At 46.1% G+C, this 27,396-nt stretch overlaps 1 protein-coding gene across 1 annotated transcript in view; it reads right to left on the bottom strand.

The window, feature by feature from the left end:
• LOC109894627 (usherin-like) overlaps nucleotides 1-27,396 on the bottom strand; it is a 378,093-nt gene that overhangs the window by 68,557 nt on the left and 282,140 nt on the right. Inside the window, 5 exon segments of the mRNA XM_031828079.1 lie at nucleotides 6,022-6,226; nucleotides 12,138-12,292; nucleotides 12,370-12,567; nucleotides 15,018-15,369; nucleotides 17,174-17,397. Of these exon segments, the coding sequence (XP_031683939.1) occupies nucleotides 6,022-6,226; nucleotides 12,138-12,292; nucleotides 12,370-12,567; nucleotides 15,018-15,369; nucleotides 17,174-17,397 (1,134 nt within the window).

The following is a 27,396-nucleotide window of genomic DNA, read 5'->3' on the forward strand; positions in this document are numbered from 1 at the left end:
CCCTAGACTGGCTAGGCCACTCCAGGACCTTGAAATGCTTCTTACGAAGCCACCCCTTCGTTGCCCGGGCGGTGTGTTTGGGATCATTGTCATGCTGAAAGACCCAGCCACGTTTCATCTTCAATGCCCTTGCTGATAGAAGGAGGTTTTCACTCAAAATCTCACGATACATGGCCCCATTCATTCTTTCCTTTACACAGTCGTCCTGGTCCCTTTGCAGAAAAACAGCCCCAAAGCAAGATGTTTCCACCCCCATGCTTCACAGTAGGTATGGTGTTCTTTGGATGCAACTCAGCATTCTTTGTCCTCCAAACACGACGAGTTGAGTTTTTACCAAAAAGTTATATTTTGGTTTCATCTGACCATATGACATTCTCCCAATCTTCTTCTGGATCATCTAAATGCTCTCTAGCAAACTTCAGACGGGCCTGGACATGTACTGGCTTAAGCAGGGGGACACGTCTGGCACTGCAGGATTTGAGTCCCTGGCGGCGTAGTGTGTTACTGGTGGTAGGCTTTGTTACTTTGGTCCCAGCTCACTGCAGGTCATTCACTATGTCCCCACGTGTGGTTCTGGGATTTTTGCTAACCGTTCTTGTGATCATTTTGACCCCACGGGGTGAGTTCTTGCGTGGAGCCCCAGATCGAGGAAGATTATCAGTGGTGTTGTATGTCTTCCATTTCCTAATAATTGCTCCCACAGTTGATTTCTTCAAACCAAGCTGCTTACCTATTGCAGATTCAGTCTTCCCAGCCTGGTGCGGGTCTACAATTTTGTTTCTGGTGTCCTTTGACAGCTCTTTGGTCTTGGCCATAGTGGAGTTTGGAGTGTGACTGTTTGAGGTTGTGGACAGGTGTCTTTTATACTGATAACAAGTTCAAACAGGTGCCATTAATACAGGTAACGAGTGGAGGACAGAGGAGCCTCTTAAAGAAGAAGTTACAGGTCTGTGAGAGCCAGAAATCCTGCTTGTTTTTAGGTGACCAAATACTTATTTTCCACCATAATTTGCAAATAAATAAATTAAAAAATCCTACAATGTGATTTTCTGGATTTTTTTCCCTCATTTTGTCTGTCATATTTCAAGTGTACCTATGATGAAAATTACAGGCCTCTCTCATCTTTTTAAGTGGGAGAACTTGCCCAATTGGTGACTGACTAAATACTTTTTTGCCCCACTGTATATCTAATAAATAAAAAAAATAAAAAAAGTAATATCATTATTATTTTTGTTGTTGTTGTGCATACTGTGTATATTTATGTTTAATTATACAGAGTGCATTTGAAAAAGAAATGTAGTTCTCAATGGGGCGGCAGGTGGTCAGAGTGTTGGGCCAGTAACTGAAAGGTTTCTAGATTGAATCCCTGAGCTGACAAGGTAAAAAATCTGTTGTACTCCTCCTGAACAAGGTAGTTCTAGTCTGTCATTGAAAATAAGAATTTGTTCTTAACTGACTTGCCAAGTTAAAAAAAGGTTAAATACGTTTATTTTTATATTCCCTATAAAATAAAGGTTAAATAAATGAAATTGCCTTTTCTCTGTACCCTCTCATCCGCCCTTTCTCTTAGCCTCTCTCTCATACCCCTCTCCTCCACCCTAACCCTTTCCCTTAGCCTCTCTCTCATACCCCTCTCCTCCACCCTAACCCTTTCCCTTAGCCTCTCTCTCATACCCCTCTCCTCCACCCTAATCCTTTCCCTTAGCCTCTCTCTCATACCCCTCTCCTCCGCCCTTTCCCTTAGCCTCTCTCTCATACCCCTCTCCTCCGCCCTGTCCCTTAGCCTCTCTCTCATACCCCTTCTCCTCCACCCTAACCCTTTCCCTTAGCCTCTCTCTCATACCCCTCTCCTCCACCCTAACCCTTTCCCTTAGCCTCTCTCTCATACCCCTCTCCTCCACCCTAACCCTTTCCCTTAGCCTCTCTCTCATACCCCTCTCCTCCACCCTAACCCTTTCCCTTAGCCTCTCTCTCGTACCCCTATCCTCTCTCTTAGCCTCTCCCCCTCTCTTCTCTTCCCCCTCCAACTTTAACCTAAACCCTCTCCCCTTCTTCCCTAAGACAGACACTCTAGTCAGCGTGTGCAGAGCTGCAGTGTGAGAACCTTATCACTGTTGGAAGGAACACACTTTAAGAGACACACTCTTCCATCTCAACCTCTCCTCCCCCTCTCCTCCCTCTCTGTCCCATCTCCTCCCTCTCTGTCCCCTCTCCTCCCTCTCTGTCTCCTCTCCTCCCTCTCTGTCTTCTCTCCTCCCTCTCTGTCTTCTCTCCTCCCTCTCTGTCTCCTCTCCTCTCCTCCCTCTCTGTCTTCTCTCCTCCCTCTCTGTCCCCTCTCCTCCCTCTCTCTCTGTCTCCTCTCCTCCCTCTCTCTCTGTCTCCTCTCCTCCCTCTCTGTCCCCTCTCCTCCCTCTCTGTCCTCGCTCCTCCCTCTCTGTCCCCTCTCCTGCCTCTCTGTCTTCTCTCCTCCCTCTCTGTCTTCTCTCCTCCCTCTCTGTACCCTCTCCTCCCTCTCTGTCTCCTCTCATCCCTCTCTGTCTTCTCTCCTCCCTCTCTGTCCCTTTCCTCCCTCTCTGTCTTCTCTCCTCCCTCTCTGTCCCCTCTCCTCCCTCTCTGTCTCCTCTCCTCCCTCTCTCTGTCTCCTCTCCTCCCTCTCTGTCCCTGCTCCTCCCTCTCTGTCCCCTCTCCTCCCTCTCTGTCTTCTCTCCTCCCTCTCTGTACCCTCTCCTCCCTCTCTGTACCCTCTCCTCCCTCTCTGTACCCTCTCCTCCCTCTCTGTCTCCTCTCCTCCCTCTCTGTCTCATCTCCTTCCTCTCTGTCTTCTCTCCTCCCTCTCTGTCCCTTCTCCTCCCTCTCTCCTCCCTCTCTGTCTTCTCTCCTCCCTCTCTGTCTCCTCTCCTCCCTCTCTGTCCCCTCTCCTCCCTCTCTGTCCTCGCTCCTCCCTCTCTGTCCCCTCTCCTCCCTCTCTGTCTTCTCTCCTCCCTCTCTGTCTTCTCTCCTCCCTCTCTGTACCCTCTCCTCCCTCTCTGTCTCCTCTCATCCCTCTCTGTCTTCTCTCCTCCCTCTCTGTCTCCTCTCCTCCCTCTCTCTGTCTCCTCTCCTCCCTCTCTGTCCCTGCTCCTCCCTCTCTGTCCCCTCTCCTCCCTCTCTGTCTTCTCTCCTCCCTCTCTGTACCCTCTCCTCCCTCTCTGTACCCTCTCCTCCCTCTCTGTACCCTCTCCTCCCTCTCTGTCTCCTCTCCTCCCTCTCTGTCTCATCTCCTTCCTCTCTGTCTTCTCTCCTCCCTCTCTGTCCCTCTCCTCCCTCTCTCCTCCCTCTCTGTCTTCTCTCCTCCCTCTCTGTCTCCTCTCCTCCCTCTCTGTCCCCTCTCCTCCCTCTCTGTCCTCTCTCCTCCCTCTCTGTCCCCTCTCCTCCCTCTCTGTCTTCTCACCTCCTTCTCGGTCTTCTCTCCTCCCTCTCTGTACCCTCTCCTCCCTCTGTCTCCTCTCCTCCCTCTCTGTCTTCTCTCCTCCCTCTCTGTCTTCTCTCCTCCCTCTCTGTCTTCTCTCCTCCCTCTCTGTCTCATCTCCTCCCTCTCTGTCTCCTCTCCTCCCTCCCTCTCTGTCTCCTCTCCTCCCTCTCTGTCTCCTCTCCTCCCGCTCTGTATTCTCTCTTCCCTCTCTGTCTCCTCTCCTCCCTCTCTGTCTCCCCTCCTCCCTCTGTCTTCTCTCCTCCCTCTCTGTCTCCTCTCTTCCCTCTCTGTCTCCTCTCCTCCCTCTCTGTCTCCTCTCCTCCCTCTCTGTCCCCTCTCCTCCCTCTCTGTCCCCCTCCTCCCTCTCTGTCCCCTCTCCTCCCTCTCTGTCCCCTCTCCTCCCTCTGTCTCCTCTCCTCCCTCTCTGTCTCCTCTCCTCCCTCTCTGTCTCATCTCCTCCCTCTCTGTCTCCTCTCCTCCCTCTCTGTCTCCTCTCCTCCCTCTCTGTCTTCTCTCCTCCCTCTCTGTCTCCTCTCCTCCCTCCCTCTCTGTCTCCTCTCCTCCCTCCCTCTCTGTCTCCTCTCCTCCCTCCCTCTCTGTCTCCTCTCCTCCCTCTCTGTCTCCTCTCCTCCCTCTGTCTCCTCTCCTCCCTCTCTCTCTCCTCTCCTCCCTCTCTCCTCTCCTCCCTCTCTGTCTTCTCTCCTCCCTCTCTGTCTCCTCTCCTCCCTCTCTGTCTCCTCTCCTCCCTCTCTGTCTCCTCTCCTCCCTCTCTGTCTTCTCTCCTCCCTCTCTGTCTTCTCTCCTTCCTCTCTGTCTCATCTCCTCCCTCTCTGTCTCCTCTCCTCCCTCCCTCTCTGTCTTCTCTCCTCCCTCTCTGTCTTCTCTCCTCCCTCTCTGTATTCTCTCCTCCCTCTCTGTCTCATCTCCTCCCTCTCTGTCCCCTCTCCTCCCTCTCTGTCCCTGCTCCTCCCTCTCCCCTCCCAGATTGTATGGATGATATGGGTTCAGGTCTCTAGGAGAACCATAGGTATGTAATTAGCATACTGTCTGGTTTAAACAGGACTAATATGGCAAGAGACTACTCAGTGGTGTGTGTGTGTGTGTGTGTGTATCCTTGGCCTGGTAACTGATGGCATGGGGCCAGCCACAATGCTCCTCTCCTGGGCAGATAAAAGAAGCCCCACAAATCCTCCAACCCTGCCAGAGAGAGAGAGTGTGTGTGTGTGTGTGTGTGTTGGTGTATGTGTATGTGTGAGAGATCAATAGAGAAAGAGAGCGAGAGAGCCTATCTGAGAGAGTGAGTGTATGTGTGCGAGCATACTAAGAGTGTGTCAGTATGTGTTTCTGTGTGCGTGTGTGTATGAATGAAGAAGCATAGATCAGAGGCCTCTGTGTGAGTGTGAGGGGAAGGGCTGGCTCATGGCGGGAATCCAGTGTAAATTCAGTCATTAGATTGCTTCCAGAAACAGTATGCATAAATAAACACAGGACAGCGAGGACGAGAGGAGGCGGGGAGAGGAGGAGAGGACGAGAGAAGGCGGGGAGAGGAGGAGAGTGGAAAGGAGGGGAAAGGAATAGAGGAGGAGAGGAGGAGGTGGAGGGGGGAAAGGAGAAGAGGACAAAAGGAGGGGGAGAGGAAAGGAGCGAGGAAAGGAGCAGGGGAGGAGGAAAGGAGCGAGGGGAGAGGATGAAAGGAGGGGGGAGAGGGGAGAAGAGGAGAGGAGGGGGAGAGGAAAGGAGAGGAGGAAAGGAGCGAGGGGAGAGGATGAAAGGTGCGGGGAGAGCATGAGAGAAGGTGGGAGATGAGGGAGAGAGGAGGAGAGGAGGGGGAGAGGATGAGAGGAGGTGGGAGATGAGGGAGAGAGGATGAGAGGAGGTGGGAGATGAGGGGGATGGGTTGAGGAGAGGAGGAGGGGGATGGGGAGAGGAGAGGAGGAGGGGGATGGGGAGAGGAGAGGAGGAGGGAAAGGAGGGGGATGGGGAGAGGAGAGGAGGAGGGAGAGGAGGGGAATGGGGAGAGGAGAGGAGGAGGGAGAGGAGGAGGAAAGGCGCAGAGGGAGAGGATGGAGGATGAAAGGAGGGAGGAGGAGAGGAGGAGTGGAGGGGGAGAGGAAAGGAGAGGACATGGGATATGAGGGGGATGGGGAGAGGAGAGGAGGAGGGGAGGAGGGAGAGGAGGGGATGGGTTGAGGAGAGGAGGAGGTTTGGGAGAGGAGAGGAGGAGGGAGAGGAGGGGAATGGGGAGAGGAGAGGAGAGGAGGAGGGGGAAAGGCGCAGAGGGAGAGGATGGAGGATGAAAGGAGGAAGGAGGAGAGGAGGAGAGGGGGGTATGAGAGGAGGTGGGAGAGGAGCGGGAAGGGGGGAGGAGGAGAGGAGAGTGAAAGCATGTATCCAACCATCTCAGTGGTCTTCTGAAGGGTGGACTTGTGTGTGTCTGTGTGTAATAGTGTGTGTGTAATCCTTAGTAGTATTTTTGTCTGCATTGTACAGTAGGAGTGCTGACACCATACTCTGTATACATTGGTATGTGTGTGTATGTGTGCATACGTGTGTGTGTGTTTGGGTTGTACCTGTAAGAGTGTAGTTGAGCGGTCCATCCGAGGGTGTGTGAGTGTGTATTGTCCCGGTGCTAGTCATGTTGATGTGGTAGAGTCGTATGATGCCATTGGCTTTAGAGGGAGGGGCCCAGCTGAGCCTTAGAGAGCCAGGACCCAGAGCTGTAACTATGGGAGAACCCACTTCCTCTGGTATCCCCTGCACAGTAACAGCCAGGACCTAGAGAGAGGGAGAGAGAGACCTGTTAGTCACTGACACATACAAGAGAAACAGAATGCGCGGAACATGTCATCATTACCTACCTACGCAATGACCCTGTATATAGCTTTCTGTCTAATTCCTTATTTATCCCGTTTTCTTTATTATATACACTACTGGTCAAAAGTTTCAGAACATCTACTCTTATGTTTTCTTATATTTGAGATTCTTCAAATAGCCACCCTTTTCCTTGATGACAGCTTTGCACACACTTGGCATTCTCTCAACCAGCTTCACCTTGAATGCTTTTCCACCAGTCTTGAAGGAGTTCCCACATATGCTGAGCATTTGTTGGCTGCTTTTCCGTCACTCTGCGGTCCGACTCATCCCAAACCATCTCAATTGGGTTGAGGTCGGGTGATTGTGGAGGCCAGGTCATCTGATGCAGCACTCATCACTCTTCTTATTGGTCAAATAGCCCTTACACAGCCTGGATGTGTGTTGGGTCATTTCCTGTTGAAAAACAAATGACAGTCCCACTAAGCCCAAACCAGCTGGGATGGCATATCGCTGCAGAATGCTGTGGTAGCCATGCTGGTTTGGAATCTGACATCACCGACAACGATGAGAGAACTGGCAGTGTGGTGCCAGGACAACAACCTCTCCCTCAATGTGAACAAGACAAAGGAGCTGATCGTGGATTACAGGAAAAGGCGGGCCAAACAGGCCCCCATTAACATCAACGAGGCCGTAGTGGAGCGGGTTAAGAATTGCAAGTTCCTTGGTGTCCACATCACCAACGATCTATCATGGTCCAAACACACCAAGACAGTTGTGAAAAAGGCACCACAAAACCTTGTCCCCCTCAGGAGACTGAAAAGATTTGGCATGGGTCCCCAGATCCTCAAAATGTTCTACAGCTGCACCATCGAAAGCAACCTGACCGGTTCCATCACCGCCTGGTATGGCAACTGCTCAGCATCTGGTGCTACAGAAGGTAGTGTGTACTGCCCAGTACATCACTGGGGCCAAGCTTCCTGCAATCCAGGACCTAGATAATAGTCAGTGTCAGAGGAAGGCCCATAAAATTGTCAGAGACTCCAGTCACCCAAGTCCTAGACTGTTTTCTCTGCTAGCGCACGGAAAGCGGTACCAGAGCACCAAGTCTAGGACCAAAAGGCTCCTTAACAGCTTCTACCCCCAAGCCATTAGCCTGGAGAACAATTAATCAAATGGCCACCCAGACTATTACTTTTTACACTGCTGCAACTCGCTGTTTATTATCTATGCATAGTAACTTCACCCCTACCTACATGTACAAATGACCTCTAACCTGTACCCCCGCACACTGACTCGGTACCGGTACCCCCTGCATATAGCCTTGTTATTGTTATGTTATTGTGTAACTTTTGATTATTTTTTACTTTAGTCTATTTGGTAAATATTTTCTGAACTCTTTTTGAACTGCTCTGTTGGTTAAGGGCTTGTAGTAAGCATTTCACTGTAAGGTCCACACTTGCATGTGACAAATAAAGTTTGATTTGATTTGGTTAAGTGTGCCTTGAATTCTAAATAAATCACAGACAGTGTCACCAGCAAAGCACCCCCACACCATCACACCTCCTCCTCCATCCTTTACTGTGGGAACCACACATGCAGAGATCATCCATTCACCCATACAGCGTCTCACAAAGACACGGCGGTTGGAACCAAAACCTCCAATTTGGACTCCAGACCAAAGAACACATTTCCACCAGTCTAATGTCCATTGCTCATGTTTCTTGGCCCAAACAAGTCTCTTCTTCTTATTGGTGTCCTTTAGTAGTGGTTTCTTTGCAGCAATTCGACCACGAAGGCCTGATTCACACAGTCTTCTCACTCTGGGTCTTCCATTCCTGTGGCGTTCTTCATGAGGGCCAGTGTCATCATAGCTCTTGATGGTTTTTGCGACTACACTTGTTCCATATTGACTGACCTTCATGTCTTAAAGTAATGATGGACTGTCATTTCTCTTTGCTTATTTGAGCTGTTCTTGCCATAATATGGACTTGGTCTTTTAACAAATAGGGCTATCTTTTGTATACCACCCCTACCTTGTCATAACACAACTGATTGGCTCAAACGCATTAAGAAGGAAAGAAATTCCACAAATTAACTTTTAACAAGGCACATCTGTTAATTGAAATGCATTCCAGGTGACTACCTTATGAAGCTGGTTGAGAGAATGCCAAGAGTGTGCAAAGCTGTCATCAAGGCAAAGGGTGGCGATTTGAAGAATCTCAAATATAAAATATATTTGGATTTGTTTAAACACTTTTTTGGTTACTACATGATTTCATATGTGTTATTTCATGGTTTTGATGTCTTCAATATTATTCTACAACGTAGAAAATAGTAAAAATAAAGAAAAACCTTTGAATGAGTCGGTGTGTCCAAACTTTTGACCGGTAGTGTAAATATGATTTAAAAAGGGGAGTAGAATTCCACTTTCCCTGGTCTATAAAGACATGATGGAACCAGAGGGGAGATAGATAAGAGAGGATACAAGGAAAGAGGAAAGTGATTGACCCAGGCATTGAACCAGCTGCACTACAGCAGCATTTGAAGGTTTTACTATTTTCAAGGCTCAAATTATATACGGGTGTATCTGACCAGCCAGTTGCTCTGGATGAGAATATGAGCTAAATGACTCAATTCAAAGGGGAAACAACAACAACAACACCAAACAAAGTGTGTAAGCTTTGCACCCGGTGTGAACGTTTAGTGACTGTCGAGTGAGCAAAGAGAATTACCTGGCAATCTGGTCCTCATGGTAGCAGGGATATCCTGGTCTAATAGAATGTCACTACTGTTTCCCTCTGCTGTCCCACACCCTGACACACTATTAGGACAAGACCACAACACCTAGTTACCACGCTGTTCTCCCCCTCCTATCCCTCCCTTTGTTACATTCAATTCTTCTCTGTTTCTCCCTTTTCCCCATCACCCCCTTTCTCCTTCTCTCTCTGACCCTTTCCATTCTCTTCACTTACCCTCTCCCTGGTCTATCTTTCTCCCTCTTCTCCCTTTCTATCTCTTTCTATCTCTCACACCTCCCCCATCTCTGACTCTTTCTCTTCCCTGCACTTTATCTCTCTCTCTCTCTCTTTCTCTCTCTTCCATCTGTCTCTTTTTCTTCCCTGCACTTTCTCTCTCTCTGACCCTTTTTGTTACTTTAACTTCTTCTACCACCCTCCTCTCTGGTCTCTCTCTACCTCCCCTCTCTGGTCTCTCTCTACCTCCCCTCTCTGGTCTCTCTCTACCTCCCCTCTCTGGTCTCTCTCTACCTCCCCTCTCTGGTCTCTCTCTACCTCCCCTCTCTGGCCTCTCTCTACCCCCCTTCTCTGGTCTCTCTCTACCTCCCCTATCTGGTCTCTCTCTACCTCCCCTCTCTGGTCTCACTCTACCTCCCCTCTCTGGTCTCTCTCTACCTCCCTCTCTGGCCTCTCTCTACCCCCCCTCTCTGGTCTCTCTCTACCCCCCCTCTCTGGTCTCTCTCTACCCCCCCTCTCTGGTCTCTCTCTATCCCCCATCACTCTCTACCTCCCCGCTCTGGTCTCTCTCTACCCCCCATCTCTCTCTACCTCTCCCTCTCTGGTCTCTCTCTACCCCCCCTCGCTGGTGTCTCTCTACCCCTCATCTCTCTGGTCTCTCTCTACCCCCCATCTCTCTCTACCTCCCCTCTCTGGTCTCTCTCTACCCCCCATCACTTATCTACCTCCCCTCTCTGGTTTCTCTCTGCCCCCCATCTCTCTCTCCCTCTCCCTCTCTGGTCTCTCTCTACCTCCCCCTCGCTGGTCTCTCTCTACCCCCCCATCTCTCTCTACCTCCCCTCTCTGGTCTCTCTCTGGTCTCTGGAGGGAGCGAGGGAGGGATGAAGGACCATCGTTAAGTGAATGACCAGATTACATCAGTGTATTCCGTCGTCATGGCAGCAAGCTCCGGTGTGTGTGTGTAATTGATGTGGTTGTGTATTGGTTTAGCTTGGGTTAGGCCATAATTGGGACTGTTTGGCCAATCCAAACAGGTGTACAAACTAATCCACCTCACTCACTCAGGGCCGCTGTGTGTGTACGTGTGTGCAGGCTTGTTCTAGACCACTCTCTCTCTCCCTACCTACCTACCTACCTCTCTTTCTGTCAGTCCAGGGGTTTGTATACAGGGCCAGTCTCCAGACAGAAGAGTGTGCTGTTAGCAACATAATTAGATCTAAAATTAGCCAAAAGCCAGAAAGACAGTTTTCATCTGGGCTTTCATCACCTATAAGCCCAAGAAATTAATTATTGTGTGATATCAGTGGAGTCCCAGAGAGATAGCTGGGCCTCTGTTCTCAAGCCATTAAGCTGCTATCAGGAATATCATGTCTGCTCAGCACTCCTGAACCCACCAGAGAGGAGAGAGAGAGAGAGAGAGAGAGAGAGAGAGAGAGAGAGAGAGAGAGAGAGAGAGAGAAAGAGAAAGATAAAGAGAGAGAGAGAGAGAGAGAGAGAGAGAGAGAGAGAGAGAGAGAGAGAGAGAGAGAGAGAAAGATAAAGAGAGAGAGAGAGAGAGAGAGAGAGAGAGAGAGAGAGAGAGAGAGAAGAGAGAGAGAGAGAGAGAGAGAGAGAGAGAGAATATAGAGAGTGAGAGGAAGAGAGAGAGAGAGAGAGAGAGAGAGAGAGAGAAAGATAGAGAGTGAGAGGAAGAGAGAGAGAAATAAAGAGAGAGCCCAACTGGCCAAATAACATGGGTTCAGACATGAATACACCGCACCATGCTTTTCACTGCCTACACTATAGGTCATGGTCTGTTATCCTTGTCTCTGTCTGTAGGAAATCAACCATAACACATCAACCTAATCTACATAAACACACTTCATAATGAAACATAAGATACACACGTGAACACAACCACAAACGCAAACAAGTGACATCCTAGGGGGGGGGGACTATGTACTGTGAAATGTAGTCACAACCATAATATCAAGTATGAAGCTGGCTGGTTCAATGAAACCCTGATTATCTTTACAGTCATCAAGAGGTGGTCATATTGAGGGATAATCTAGTGTAAAATGAAGTGTTCCACTACTGTAAAATAGACTTAACTTCACACTCAGGTGCATGAAACCATCAGAGCCTTGAAGATAGAATTAGAAATGCAAGCTAATAGAACAGACACGATTCCCTTATCTTGACGAGGTTAACCAACAGTAGTGTCTTTATGTAATGCAGTTCTGAATGTTTCACCTTCCTGAACACATCCCAGGTCAGGGGTGAAGTAGATATGAACTAGAGGGAAGAAGGCAGAACCATGTGACCTCTGAGGTGAAGAATATGGGAACGTGGCTTTGTCTGAAATAGCACTTTGTCCCCTATATAGTGCACTAGTTTGGGCCAGGCTAAAGAGGATCCAATTCAGGCACATCCTGCGTCATGCAGCACATTGACAGGTCCCCTATATAGTGCACTAGTTTGGGCCAGGCTAAAGAGGATCCAATTCAGGCACATCCTGCGTCATGCAGCACATTGACAGGTCCCCTATATAGTGCACTAGTTTGGGCCAGGCTAAAGAGGATCCAATTCAGGCACATCCTGCGTCATGCAGCACATTGACAGGTCCCCTATATAGTGCACTAGTTTGGGCCAGGCTAAAGAGGATCCAATTCAGGCACATCCTGCGTCATGCAGCACATTGACAGGTCCCCTATATAGTGCACTAGTTTGGGCCAGGCTAAAGAGGATCCTATTCAGGCACATCCTGCGTCATGCAGCACATTGACAGGTCCCCTATATAGTGCACTAGTTTGGGCCAGGCTAAAGAGGATCCTATTCAGGCACATCCTGCGTCATGCAGCACATTGACAGGTCAGTGTTGAAGGGTCAACAAGTCAGAGTTTAGAGGTGAGGCGGCCCACCTGTGAGCTGTCGGTGCAGCCGGCGGTGTTACAGGCCCGGAGCCAGTACCCGTACTCCTGGAACGGACGGATCCCACCCACATCTGTAAAGCTCCTCTCATCTCCTCGGTAACGCTCCTGTCCGTCACGCAGCACCACGTAGTGGCTGATGTCACCTGGTGGAACGGGAAACAGACCAATGAGAAAGCACAAATGTGTGTGTGTGTGTGTGTTCTGTGTTGTCGAAGCTTACCATTGGGCTTGGCGGGAGCCTGCCAATGTAGCTGTACGACGTCATCACGGTCGCCTATGCGACTCCAGTGGGGCGGGGCCACTCCCCAGGGCGTGTCCTCATTGGTTGTCACCACAGTGACGTTGCTGTAGCCACGCCCATAACTGTTCCAGGCCGATACTCTGTACTCATAGGTGGTATAAGGCTCCAAGTCTGAGTCTGGGAATATTGTTATAACCAGTTATAAACAGTAATACCCAAGTAATAACCAGGTCATAACCAGAATCAGTGGCCAATAGTGAAGTAACAAGTGAAGACACATGACACAGAAAGTAGCAGTACAAAAAAGGCCATATAAAAGATTCAGCAACATGACCGTAAAAGTTATGCTGTCTCATGGGGAGTATACACTCAAACACACACACACACACACACACACACGCACGCACGCACGCACGCACGCACGCACGCACGCACGCACGCACGCACGCACGCACACACACACACACACACACACACACACACACACACACACACACACACACACACACACACACACACACACACACACACACACACACACACACACACACACACACACACACACACACACACACACACACAGTCAAAAGTACTCCTTATGCGTACATCTTGACTGTGAACATACGTGAGATAGATCCCTTACAGGAGAGCTTTACGGAAAGCAAACGCAAACGTTTCCTCTGTTAGCAAGAGCAGTGGCTATAAACAAAGTCCCATGCCAGCACTAATACAAGTCCCAGTTTAGAGCAGTATACCCTGGACACGATTTGCAATGCTGTATTTGTGTGTTAGAGCTGGGACGATAATCCCCGACATCGCCTTCCTCTTACCCAAGAATTTTGCTCATGTCAGTCATTTTCAGTGATTTTACTACACAACGTTCCTGTAGATTGTTGTAAAAACATTATTTGATCATAAGTAATACATCTGATCATTCTGGATCCTATTTTGACAGGTTGCACATTAAAATATCTATCATGAATTCCCTGGATATGTTTCATGAAATAGCTGACCTTTTTAATCATAGGCTACCATCTCAGTTGTCTTACTTGGCACTGGAAAATAATTGTCTAGAGCCCTGCTGCTAATGTAAAGTAAAATGTATTGTTGCATTTATCTTTATCGAGTAAAACAGTTACATTGATCGCAATTGGACTTTTTGTCCATATTGCCCATCTCTCGTGGCAATGTTGTGTTTGTATTTCTGTGAAACCCGGACATTGGTGATTTTAATCATTAGTTTGCATTGTAGCCAACGTGGCTCATTTTTATCTTAAGTGTATGTGGTTAAACTGAGGTTAGTAGTGGATGTGTGGTGTGTAAGATGTGTGTGTGAGGTGTTTGCATGTGTTTCTGTGGTATGAAAGCATTGTGTGTGTTTGCAGTTTGAGTTGGTGTGTGTGTGTGTATGTGTGTGTGAGTGTGTGTGTGTGAAACATCTGGTGGATGGCGGGGCAGCGACAGCTTTATGTTCCTCTGCCCAGATGGTGTCACAGCGTTGACTAGAATCACTCTCTTCTCCTTTCCTCCACACAATGCCAACACTCACACACCCTCCACCCCGCAAACTACCATTAGTCTTGATTAAACAGATGTAACTAACCAAATAAATAATGTGCAGAAAGAGTACACACGCAGACACACACACACACACACGCACGCACACACACGCAGACACACGCAGACACACACACACACACACACACACACACACGCACACACACGCAGACACACACACACACACACACACACACACACGCACACACACGCAGACACACGCAGACACACACACACGCACACACACGCACGCACACACACGCACGCACATGCACACACGCACACTCACTCCCTCCGGCCAGATAAATAAAAGTGAGACCTCAAATGGTGTTTAAATGGCCATCTTAAAGTTGTAATGATACAGAGGTGCTCACAGGCCCACGACACCACCCACCGGAGACTTACAGCAATTAGCAAACAAGCAGCTGTTTCAGCACATGTTAGTGTGAGCGTGGAATGTCATGGAATATGCATTGGTCTCCAATGTCACATGAATTTACACAATCATTTATTTGTTGCCACAGCTCAGTAAGGTTGTTTCTGATTGGTCAAGACAAAAGCTACTCTAAATAACCACTGAGGGTGCTAATGAAGTTGTAGTGTTGAATGCAATGTACAGTAGTCATACCTGTGTAGCTGTATCTATTGGCTAGTAGTCATACCTGTGTAGCTGTATCTATTGGCTAGTAGTCATACCTGTGTAGCTGTATCTATTGGCTAGTAGTCATACCTGTGTAGCTGTATCTATTGGCTAGTAGTCATACCTGTGTAGCTGTATCTATTGGCTAGTAGTCATACCTGTGTAGCTGTATCTATTGGCTAGTAGTCATACCTGTGTAGCTGTATCTATTGACTAGTAGTCATACCTGTGTAGCTGTATCTATTGGCTAGTAGTCATACCTGTGTAGCTGTATCTATTGGCTAGTAGTCATACCTGTGTAGCTGTATCTATTGGCTAGTAGTCATACCTGTGTAGCTGTATCTATTGGCTAGTAGTCATACCTGTGTAGCTGTATCTATTGGCTAGTAGTCATACCTGTGTAGCTGTATCTATTGGCCAGTAGTCATACCTGTGTAGCTGTATCTATTGGCCACTCCACTGTAGATCAAATCTTCTTGGGAGGAGCAGAGGCCTGGATCAGACTGTTCCAAAGGAGTGTGTGTGGTCATGGGGGGGTGTGTGGTCATGGGGGGGTGTGAGGTCAGGGGGGTGTGTGAGGTCAGGGGGGTGTGTGAGGTCAGGGGGGTGTGTGAGGTCATGAGTGAGTGTGTAGTTTGCGGTGAGTTTAGCGTTGTGGTTTCAGGTGTGTGTGTAGTGAGGACCCAGGTACAGATGTAGAGAGACAGGTTGAAGGAACAGGACCCACAGTAGGCTGTGGAGGCAGCAGAAACTGAACACAGAGTACTGGGAAAACACTGGGCCTGGAAAGGAGACAACACACTGCAGTTAGACATACAGAATGCACACACACAACGTTTTGTTTTAATATCCTTGTGGGGACCTAACAATTTATTCCCATTCAAAATCCTATTTCCCTAACCCCTAACCTAACTTTAACCCTAACCTCAAACACTAACCCTGAACCTAAGTCTAACTCCTAACCCTAAACCTAACTTTAACCCTAACCTCAAACACTAACCCTGAACCTAAGTCTAACTCCTAACCCTAAACCTAACTTTAACCCTAACCTCAAACACTAACCCTGAACCTAAGTCTAACTCCTAACCCTAAACCTAACCCAAATTTTAACACTAACCATAACCTCTAAGCCTAAAATATCCTTCTCCTATCCATGTGGGGACTTCTGATCCATATTTGTATTTCACTGTGTCTAGTATTCATATGACTGTATATACAGTATGTGTGTTTCTGTCTGTTACCATTAACTGTAACTAAGCCATGGTATGGTATGTATATACCGGTTGGTTTCTTCAGGAAGCCATGTGTGTGAACATGTATGTGAACATGTGTGTGTGTGTAGCGCGGCTGCTGTCTTAATGACATCATTAGGAGATAATGACAGTTCCTCCCCAGTACTCTCCTCTCTCTCTCTTCTTCTCCTCTTACCTTTCTTGCTCTCATGCTGGGATAGGAACACACTATCACAGCCTGGGAGCAACTGATAAATGGGCTATGGCTCAGGTCCCTGACTCCTGAGGAGTGTGTGTGTGTTCAGATATATAGATATACATTCAGACCTGCTGTCATCCCACACAGTCCAATATACACTACATGACCAAAAGTATGTGGACCCCTGCTCATCGAACATCTCATTCCAAAATCATGGGCATTAATATGAAGTTGGTCCCCCCTTATCTGCTATAACAGGCTTTCCACTAGATGTTGGAACATTGATCTGGGGACTGGCTGCAAGAGCATTAGTGAGGTCGGGCACTGATGTTGGGTGATTAGGCCTGGCACGCAGTCGGCGTTCCAATTCATCCCAAAGGTGATAGATGGGGTTGAGGTCAGGGCTCTGTGCAGGCCAGTCAAGTTCTTCCACACCGATCATGACTCGCTTTGTGCACGGGGGCATTTTCATGCTGAAACAGGAAAGGGCCTTCCCCAAACTGTTGCCACAAAGTTGGATGTACAGAATCATCTATAATGTCATTGTAAACTGTCATTGTAAACTGTAGCGTTAAGATTTATTATTCTTCCTCCACCAAACTTGACAAACTTTACAGTTGGGACTATGCAGATGGGCAGGTAGAGTTCTCCTGGCATCCGCCAAATCCAGATTCGTCCGTAAGACTGCCAGATGGTGAAGCGTGACTCATCACTCCAGAGACAGTGTTTCCACTGCTCCAGAGTCCAATAGCGGCGAGCTTCACACCACTCACTCTAGCAGGGCTTGTTGGACTTGTTGGAAAGGTGGTATCCTATGACGTTTCTACGTTGAAAGTCACTGAGCTCTTCAGTAAGGCCATTCTACTGCCAATGTTTGTCTATGGAGATTGCATGGCTGTGTGCTCGATTTTACACATCTGTCAGCAACGGGTGAGGCTGAAATAGCCAAATCCCCTCATTTGAAGGGGTGTTCACATACTTTTGTATTTATAATAATTACATGAATAATGATTACATGAATAATGATTGATAATACACTAAATGCCAAACTATTTCTAGAAGTCAGGACACATACAGTATAGTATGTACAATACTACATATACAACCTCCCCACCCCCTACACAGAGTCATAGACAGATGACTCTGCCTCCTTACCTCCTTCACTAGTCCAGATGACACTCTGTCAGCACACACATGTCTGTGGGGGTTGTAGCCCACTCCGTTACAGCACTCCTCTTCCTGGTTGATGACCTCTGACCCGCAGCACTGCAGATGAACCGTTCCGTTACCAGCAGGATGCATTCTAGGAAAACCATCATGGCCAACACAGCAGAGTGATGTGGAGGAGTTCAAATAGTCCTCCCCACAGCAGGACAGACCTTGGGGTACACACACACACACACACACACACACACACACACACACACACACACACACACACACACAATCAGTGAAGCGTTAGTTCAAATGTGTGAAAAAAGGACTCAGTCTCAGACTGACACTGAAACTAACCATCTTAACCAAATCAAAATAAAGTGTCTTCTTCTGTGTGTGTGTCTGTCTGTGTGTCTGTGCATGTGTGTGTGTGCGTGACTGTGTGTGTGTATCCCAGTGTATCTAACTTTCTGTGGCAGTAGACATCCTCCCTGGGACTCCCTGAAATGTGTTGTCAAAACTGTGACACGTGCGTTGTGTACTTAATTTGTGTAGTTTGCGTGTTGCTGAGCCTGCCTGCTGCCACACGTCCACCGCCTTTACCCGTCAACCCTCGCTCCTCTGCTCATTGTCCGTCAGCCTCTTCTCATCTCTCTTACTCTCTTCATCCCTCTATTCTTCTTCCTATTTCTCCCTAGCTTTCTCTCCTTTTCTCTTTCTCTCTTCCTCCCTCCCTCACTCACATTCTCTCTTTGTTTCGCTCTTTCTGTCCCTCCCTCCCTCCCTAATGGCAGTGCTTGTAATGCAGTTTGACTGGACCAGCATGGACCCTCCACCTGACATGACTCCACCACAGCGAGCAGAGACACACACCTCTACACAAAGAAAGGTTAAATAAACAGATACGGGATCTCCACCAAGGACGGGTGACGACATACACAGAGAATTAAACGGATATCGTGAATGTGAACGATGTAGGACATTAAAGATGTTTTCCGCTATAATAGTATTCCCCATTGCTGCTGCATGTCGAATGTTAAAGTGTGGGGGAGGGATACGCCTGTATCCTGAGCTGGTATCTGTGACAAAGACGTGTGATGTCTCTCTGCCATGACACCCTAACCTTGACTATCATGGTTAAAATGGAAAAATGGCTTCTGTTCATCTCAAAATGTTCTAAAGGAGGGAAGAACAAAGCCTTTCTCTGCTCGCTGCTCGTCTTCATCTGTCACTCTCAAGCATGACTAGCTAATGTTCTCTAGTCATATAGTCATAACTACTACTGTATTGTCCTAATGTCCTCTAGTTATACTGCCATAACTACTACTATATTGTCCTAATGTCCCTTAATTATACTGCCATAACTACTACTGTATTGTCCTAATGTCCTCTAGTTATACTGCCATAACTACTACTGTATTGTCCTAATGTCCTCTAGTTATACTGCCATAACTACTACTGTATTGTCCTAATGTCCTCTAGTTATACTGCCATAACTACTACTGTATTGTCCTAATGTCCTCTAGTTATACTGCCATAACTACTACTGTATTGTCCTAATGTCCTCTAGTTATACTGCCATAACTACTACTGTATTGTCCTCTAGTCATACAGCCATAACTACTACTGTATTGTCCTAATGTCCTCTAGTTATACTGCCATAACTACTACTGTACTGTCCTAATGTCCTCTAGTTATACAGCCATAACTACTACTGTATTGTCCTAATGTCCTCTAGTCATATAGCCATAACTACTACTGTACTGTCCTAATGCCCTCTAGTTATACTGCCATAACTACTACTGTACTGTTCTAATGTCCTCTAGTTATACTGCCATAACTACTACTGTACTGTCCTAATGTCCTCTAGTCATATAGCCATAACTACTACTGTATTGTCCTAATGTCCTCTAGTTATACTGACATAACTACTACTGTACTGTCCTAATGTCCTCTAGTCATATAGCCATAACTACTACTGTACTGTCCTAATGCCCTCTAGTTATACTAACATAACTATCACCATACTGTCCTAATGTCCTCTAGTTATACTGACATAACTACTACTGTACTGTCCTAATATCCTCTAGTTATACTGACATAACTACTACTGTACTGTCCTAATGCCCTCTAGTTATACTGACATAACTACTACTGTACTGTCCTAATGCCCTCTAGTTATACTGACATAACTACTACTGTACTGTCCTAATATCCTCTAGTTATACTGACATAACTACTACTGTACTGTCCTAATGTCCTCTAGGTATACTGACATAACTACTACTGTACTGTCCTAATGTCCTCTAGGTATACTGACATAACTACTACTGTACTGTCCTAATGTCCTCTAGGTATACTGACATAACTACTACTGTACTGTCCTAATGCCCTCTAGTTATACTGACATAACTACTACTGTACTGTCCTAATGTCCTCTAGTCATATAGCCATAACTACTACTGTATTGTCCTAATGTCCTCTAGGTATACTGACATAACTACTACTGTACTGTCCTAATGTCCTCTAGGTATACTGACATAACTACTACTGTACTGTCCTAATGCCCTCTAGTTATACTGACATAACTACTACTGTACTGTCCTAATGTCCTCTAGTCATATAGCCATAACTACTACTGTACTGTCCTAATGCCCTCTAGTTATACTGACATAACTACTACTGTACTGTCCTAATGCCCTCTAGTTATACTGACATAACTACTACTGTATTGTCCTAATGCCCTCTAGTTATACTGCCATAACTACTACTGTATTGTCCTAATGCCCTCTAGTTATACTGCCATAACTACTACTGTATTGTCCTAATGCCCTCTAGTTATACTGCCATAACTACTACTGTACTGTCCTAATGCCCTCTAGTTATACTAACATAACTACTACTGTACTGTCCTAATGCCCTCTAGTTATACTGACATAACTACTACTGTATTGTCCTAATGCCCTCTAGTTATACTGCCATAACTACTACTGTATTGTCCTAATGCCCTCTAGTTATACTGCCATAACTACTACTGTATTGTCCTAATGCCCTCTAGTTATACTGCCATAACTACTACTGTATTGTCCTAATGCCCTCTAGTTATACTGCCATAACTACTACTGTATTGTCCTAATGCCCTCTAGTTATACTGCCATAACTACTACTGTATTGTCCTAATGCCCTCTAGTTATACTGACATAACTACTACTGTATTGTCCTAATGCCCTCTAGTTATACTGACATAACTACTACTGTATTGTCCTAATGTCCTCTAGTTATACTGACATAACTACTACTGTATTGTCCTAATGCCCTCTAGTTATACTGCCATAACTACTACTGTATTGTCCTAATGTCCTCTAGTTATACTGACATAACTACTACTGTATTGTCCTAATGTCCTCTAGTTATACTGACATAACTACTACTGTATTGTCCTAATGCCCTCTAGTTATACTGCCATAACTACTACTGTATTGTCCTAATGTCCTCTAGTTATACTGACATAACTACTACTGTATTATCCTAATGTCCTCTAGTTATACTGACATAACTACTACTGTATTGTCCTAATGCCCTCTAGTTATACTGCCATAACTACTACTGTATTGTCCTAATGCCCTCTAGTTATACTGACATAACTACTACTGTATTGTCCTAATGTCCTCTAGTTATACTGACATAACTACTACTGTACTGTCCTAATGCCCTCTAGTTATACTGACATAACTACTACTGTATTGTCCTAATGTCCTCTAGTTATACTGACATAACTACTACTGTATTGTCCTAATGCCCTCTAGTTATACTAACATAACTACTACTGCAATAGTCATAAAACCTGTAGTGGTTCTAACAGAACACAGAACCCTCTATATTAGTTCCATACCTCTGTAGCAACTGACAGAGCACAGAACCCCTTTATATTGCAGTTCTAGACCTCTGAAGTGACTGTAACAGTGTGTGTGTCCTGTGTTCTTCCTATAGTTCCAGATCTCTGTGGTAGTGACTGTAACAGTGTGTGAGTCCTGTGTTCTTCCTATAGTTCCAGATCTCTGTGGTAGTGACTGTAACAGTGTGAGTCCTGTGTTCTTCCTATAGTTCCAGATCTCTGTGGTAGTGACTGTAACAGTGTGAGTCCTGTGTTCTTCCTATAGTTCCAGATCTCTGTGGTAGTGACTGTAACAGTGTGAGTCCTGTGTTCTTCCTATAGTTCCAGATCTCTGTGGTAGTGACTGTAACAGTGTGTGAGTCCTGTGTTCCTCCTATAGTTCCAGATATCTGTGGTAGTGACTGTAACAGTGTGTGAGTCCTGTGTTCTTCCTATAGTTCCAGATATCTGTGGTAGTGACTGTAATATTGTGTGAGTGGTACGTTCTTTCCGTGGGTAAACCACCACAACTTTAATTACCCGGCTACCTAGTTCCACGGTGATAAATGGCTAATTGCTTAATAATCTAATCAGTGTTCGTTCTTTGCGCATATAAACTCTGACAGAGCCATTAATCCACATGCTCTTTTCACTCAGCCGCCAAACGGATGGCTTCAGCTGATTCTCTCTTGCTGCCGCGGGCAGGCTCTGTGGCTCCGCCGAGCAATGCGGCATAAATCACGGGCCGTCGTGACATAAAGATGTCTGACGCGCGTTAACTCACTTAGGGACGGCAGCTGTTGCGGAGCAGGGCTCGGTGGCGATTCCCAGGGCGCATCACTTCAGCTTCAATGACTTGCAAATAAACAGCTCAACAGTTTTCCAAAATAGCTTTCTCCTCTCCTCTCCAGCAGCAGCAACCCTCACACACACACACACACGCATGCAAACACACAACACACGTCCCTGTCCTATCTTCGCTATTTACAGGGTGTTTAATCATCTTTACCACCTCCCTCCCTTCCTCTTCACATTCCTTCCTCAGGGAAATGTGAACTTTGATACTGTGACCTGGTCAAATCAAATGTAATTGTATTGGTCACATGCTTGGTAAAACAACAGGTGCAGACTAACAGTGAAATGCTTCATCACGGGCCTTTCCCCACAATACAGAGAGAACATAGAGAAATAATAAAGTAATAATGATGCTTACAGTGACTGTTCAAAACCCCTCCATCCATCTGTCCTTTTCTACCTCCCCCTTCTCCTCTTCCCTCCATCCTCTTTCCATCCATCCTCTTTCCATCCCTTTCACCTTCCAATCAAGCAGTAGAGAGAGAGAGAGAGAGAGAGAGAAAGAGAGAGAGAAAGAGAGAGAGAGAGAGAGAAAGAGAGAGAGAGAGAGAGTGTGAGAGAGTGTGAGAGAGAGAGAGAGAGAGAGAGAGAGAGAGAGAGGGAGAGAGAGGGAGAGAGAGTGTGAGAGTGAGAGAGAGAGAGAGAAGGTACTCTAGTCTGACATCTCCTCTAAAGCTAAACTTCAGTTATTTTCATATCAGTATTTCAACAGAAACACAATCTCTCTGTACACACACACACACACACACACACACACACACACACACACACACACACACACACACACACACACGCACTGCACAGCACAGCGCTGTAGCTAATCTTCAGATTGATGATGGATTTGCATACATTCATTAGAGCGCAGGGGACTCGTGCCGACAGAAGGTGCTTAGGCAGTGTGAATTAAGGTTCATTCACTTAATGAGAAGTAAATATTTAGCCTGCAATGAACAACTGATAAAAATGTGTGTCGTGGATTACGCTAGCCTTTCGGCTACTAAACCCCAACTTAAAACAAACAAAACACTTTTAAATACCTGAATATATTAGCCCCCCGTTTAACTTTATACACATGCATACAGGTCCACACACAAGCATGGCGACACACACACAAGCATGGCGACACAAACACACACACGCACACTTTCAAAGTCACAGACACGGCACGGAACAAGCACTCTTTACGATCCAGGAATAGCACTGGTAACGTTATTCAATAACAGAGAGTTTCACTGTTATATTCATATTCCTGTGTACTCTGCATTACCGGGGGGACTGTGGATAAGCCACACACCAAACCCCACACACACCACCTCCTGGGAGGATGCACTGTGATGAAATCAGATTGAATTGACTTTCTCACACGGTGTGTTTTGTGTGACAGGAGAGAAAAGCTGGGCCGGCAGTTTACACCAGTCCCCGAGGACCATCCCCTAGAGACACACAGCAGGCACCTGTCCATGTGCTTATACAGATGTAGGATCTTCATTTGATCCCTCTTTTGCTACTGAGAATTCCCCAGCACAGCAGGAAACGCAAACTTGTAGTGTATTTTAGTTTTAAACAGGCTTCTAAGTTTGTAAGTTTGTAATCCACTATGACATTTAAGACTTGATTTTCCTTAAAGAAAAATATATGAACCCTAAAAAAATGTCCATTATTTTCCTGCTGTAGCAAACTGGCTCAAATGAAGATCCTACATCTGAACCTCTCTCTGATAGAGGGAATGATAGAGATAGCGATGGAGAGAGGGATGGAGAAATAGGGAGAGTGTGAAAGAGAGCGAGAGGGGAAGCAGGTGAAGCACAGGTAAAAAGACCCTGAACATGAGACTGTATTGATCGCCCCTCACAGATGCACTCTCAAGTGTGTGTGTGTGTGTTTGTGTACAGTGCCTACAGAAGGTAAACACCCCACTTGGAATTCTTTACATTTTACTGTGGTACAAAATGGGATTAACCTTTTACTGCAGTGGGCTGAATCAGGGTCACACAGAGTGTTTCTTGGTAGTCTTAAACACATCTATTTTGAAACAAAAGGAATACCTTACACACATGGTTATGGGTTTAAAAAAGAAGACCCCTGTACCATGTCAGATATAGAGTTGAAATGTATTCAGTTTTGCGTCCATACATGTTAGAATTGATTGCAGCTGTGAGACTTCTTGGGTAAGACTCATAAGAGCTTTGCACACCTGTATTGTGCAATATTTTCAAGTCTTGACATAGATTTTCAAGTAGATCAAAAGTCAAAACTGTAACTTGGACACTCAGGAAAATTCACTGTCTTCTTGGTAAGCAACTAGAGTAGATTTGGCGTTGTGTTGTAGGTTATTATCCTCCTGAAAGTTGAATTCCTCTCCAAGTGTCTGGTGTAAAGCAGCCTGAATCAGGTTTTCCACTAGGATTTTGCCTGTGTTTAGCTCCAACCTGTTTCTTTTCATCCTGAAAAACTCCCCAGTCTTTGCTGATGTCAAGCATACCCATACCATGATGCAGCCACCACCATGCTTGAAAAATAAGGAGGCAGTTATGTTGTGCTTCAGCCTGAATTAAAAATGGATTGAAAATATTTTTTTCTCACCCATCTACACACAATAATGACAAAGTTTAAACATGTTTGTAGAATTGTTTTTGCTAATTTATTGAAAATGAAATACAGAAATATCTAATCTCATTTAAATAAGTAGTCACACCCCTAACTCAATACTTTGGGTATGTCTGTCACTGGATTTGGGGATTTTCATCATCATATCAGATTTTCTTAAACTCTGTTAAGTTAGATGGAGAGCGGCGATACATTTCCAATGGCATTGAAGTCTGGGCTTTGGCTGGGCGAATTTAAGGACTTTCACATTCTTGTTCTGACGCCATTCCAGCGTTGCTTTGGCTGTATGCTTGGGTCATTGTCCTGTTGGAACGTAAATCGTCACCCCTGTCTAAGGTAGTTTTCACTCTGAATCAGGTTCTCATCAAGGATTTGCCTGTATTTGGCTCCATTCGTTGTTCCCTCTGTCCTTACCAGTCTCCCAGTCCCTGCCGCTGAAAAGCATCCCCATAGCATGATGCTGCCACCACCACGCTTCACGGTAGGGATGGTGTTAGATGGGCGATGAGCTGTGCCTGGGTTTCTGCAGACATAGTGCTTTGTATTCAGGCCAAATAGTTACATTTTTGTCTCATTAAACAACAGAATATTTTGTCTTTCACGTGCCTTTTTGAAAACTCCAGATGTGCCGTCTTGTGCCTTTTACTCAGGAGTGGCTTCTGTCTGGCCACTTTCCCATGAAGCCCAGATTGGTGAAGCGCTGTAGAGACTGTTGTCCTTCTGGCAGGTTCTCCCATCTCAGCCAAGGAACTCTGTAGTTCTGTCATAGTGGCCATTAGGTTCTTGGTCACCTCCCTGACCAAGGTCCTTCTTGCCCGGTTGCTCAGTTTGTTCAGACAGCCAGCTGTAGGCAGAGTCTGGGTAGTTCCATATTTTTTCAATTTCTCAATGATGGAGACCAATGCACTTTTGTAAACTTTCAACACTATAGACATCGTTTTATACCCGTTCACAGATATACAGTGGGGCAAAAAAGTATTTAGTCAGCCACCAATTGTGCAAGTTCTCCCACTTAAAAATATGAGAGAGGCCTGTAATTTTCATCATAGGTACACTTCAACAATGACAGACAAAATGAGAAGAAAAAAATCCAGAAAATCACATTGTAGGATTTCTAATGAATTTATTTGCAAATTATGGTGGAAAATAAGTTTATCTCAATACTTTGTTATATACCCTTTGTTGGCAATATCAGAGGTCAAACGTTTTCTGTAAGTCTTCACAAGGTTTTCACACACTGTTGCTGGTATTTTGGCCCATTCCTCCATGCAGATCTCCTCTAGAGCAGTGATGTTTTGGGGCTGTTGCTGGGCAACACGGACTTCCAAAGACTTTCTATGGGGTTGAGATCTTGAGACTGGCTAGGCCTCTCCAGGACCTTGAAATGCTTCTTACGAAGCCAGTCCTTCATTGCCCGGGTGGTGTGTTTGGGATCATTGTCATGCTGAAATACCCAGCCACGTTTCATTTTCAATGCCCTTGCTGATGGAAGGAGGTTTTCACTCAAAATCTCACGATACATGGCCCCATTCATTCTTTCCTTTACACGGATCAGTCGTCCTGGTCCCTTTGCAGAAAAACAGCCCCAAAGCATGATGTTTCCACCCCCATGCATCACAGTAGGTATGGTGTCCTTTGGATGCAACTCAGCATTCTTTGTCCTCCAAACACGACGAGTTGAGTTTTTACCAAAAAGTTATATTTTGGTTTCATCTGACCATATGACATTCTCCCAATCTTCTTCTGGATCATCCAAATGTTCTCTAGCAAACTTCAGACGGGCCTGGACATGTACTGGCTTAAGCAGGGGGACACATCTGGCACTGCAGGATTTGAGTCCCTGGCGGCGTAGTGTGTTACTGATGGTAGACTTTGTTACTTTGGTCCCAGCTCTCTGCAGGTCATTCACTAGGTCCCCCCGTGGGGTTCTGGGATTTTTGCTAACCGTTCTTGGGATCATTTTGACCCCACGGAGTTGAGATCTTGCGTGGAGCCCCAGATCGAGGGAGATTATCAGTGGTGTTGTATGTCTTCCATTTCCGAATAATTGCTCCCACAGTTGATTTCTTCAAACCAAGCTGCTTACCTATTGCAGATTCAGTCTTCCCAGCCTGGTGCAGGTCTACAATTTTGTTTCTGGTGTCCTTTGACAGGTCTTTGGTCTTGGCCATAGTGGAGTTTGGAGTGTGACTGTTTGAGGTTGTGGACAGGTGTCTTTTATACTGATAACAAGTTCAAACAGGTTAATACAGGTAATGAGTGGAGGACAGAGGAGCCTCTTAAAGAAGAAGTTACAGGTCTGTGAGAGCCAGACATCTTGCTTGTTTGTAGGTGACCAAATTCTTATTTTCCACCATAATTTGCAAATAAATTCATAAAAAATCCTACAATGTGATTTTCAGGATTTTTTTTTCTCATTTTGTCTGTCAGAGTTGAAGTGTACCTATGATGAAAATGACAGGCCTCTCATATTTTTAAGTGGGAGAACTTGCACAATTGGTGGCTGACTAAATACTTTTTTGCCCCACTGTATGTCTCATCACAATTCTATCTCTGAGATCTAATCAAATCTAATTTTATTAGTCACATGCTCCGTATACAACAGGTGAAATGCTTACATTCAAGCCCCTTACCGACAGTGCAGTTTAAAAAATAACGGATAAGAATAAGAGATAAAAGTAACAAGTAAATAAAGAGGAGCAGTAAATAATATATATACAGGGGGGTGCCGGAACAGAGTCAATGTGCAGGGGCACCGGTTAGTTGAGGTAGTATGTACATGTAGGTAGAGTTAATTAAAGTGACTTTGCATAGATGACAACAGAGAGTGGTGTGGAGAGGGGCAATGTGAATAGTCTGGGTAGCCATTTGACTAGATGTTCAGGAG

This window comes from Oncorhynchus kisutch, linkage group LG7 (genome assembly GCF_002021735.2).
Source record: "Oncorhynchus kisutch isolate 150728-3 linkage group LG7, Okis_V2, whole genome shotgun sequence".
Classification (NCBI taxonomy): domain Eukaryota; kingdom Metazoa; phylum Chordata; class Actinopteri; order Salmoniformes; family Salmonidae; genus Oncorhynchus; species Oncorhynchus kisutch.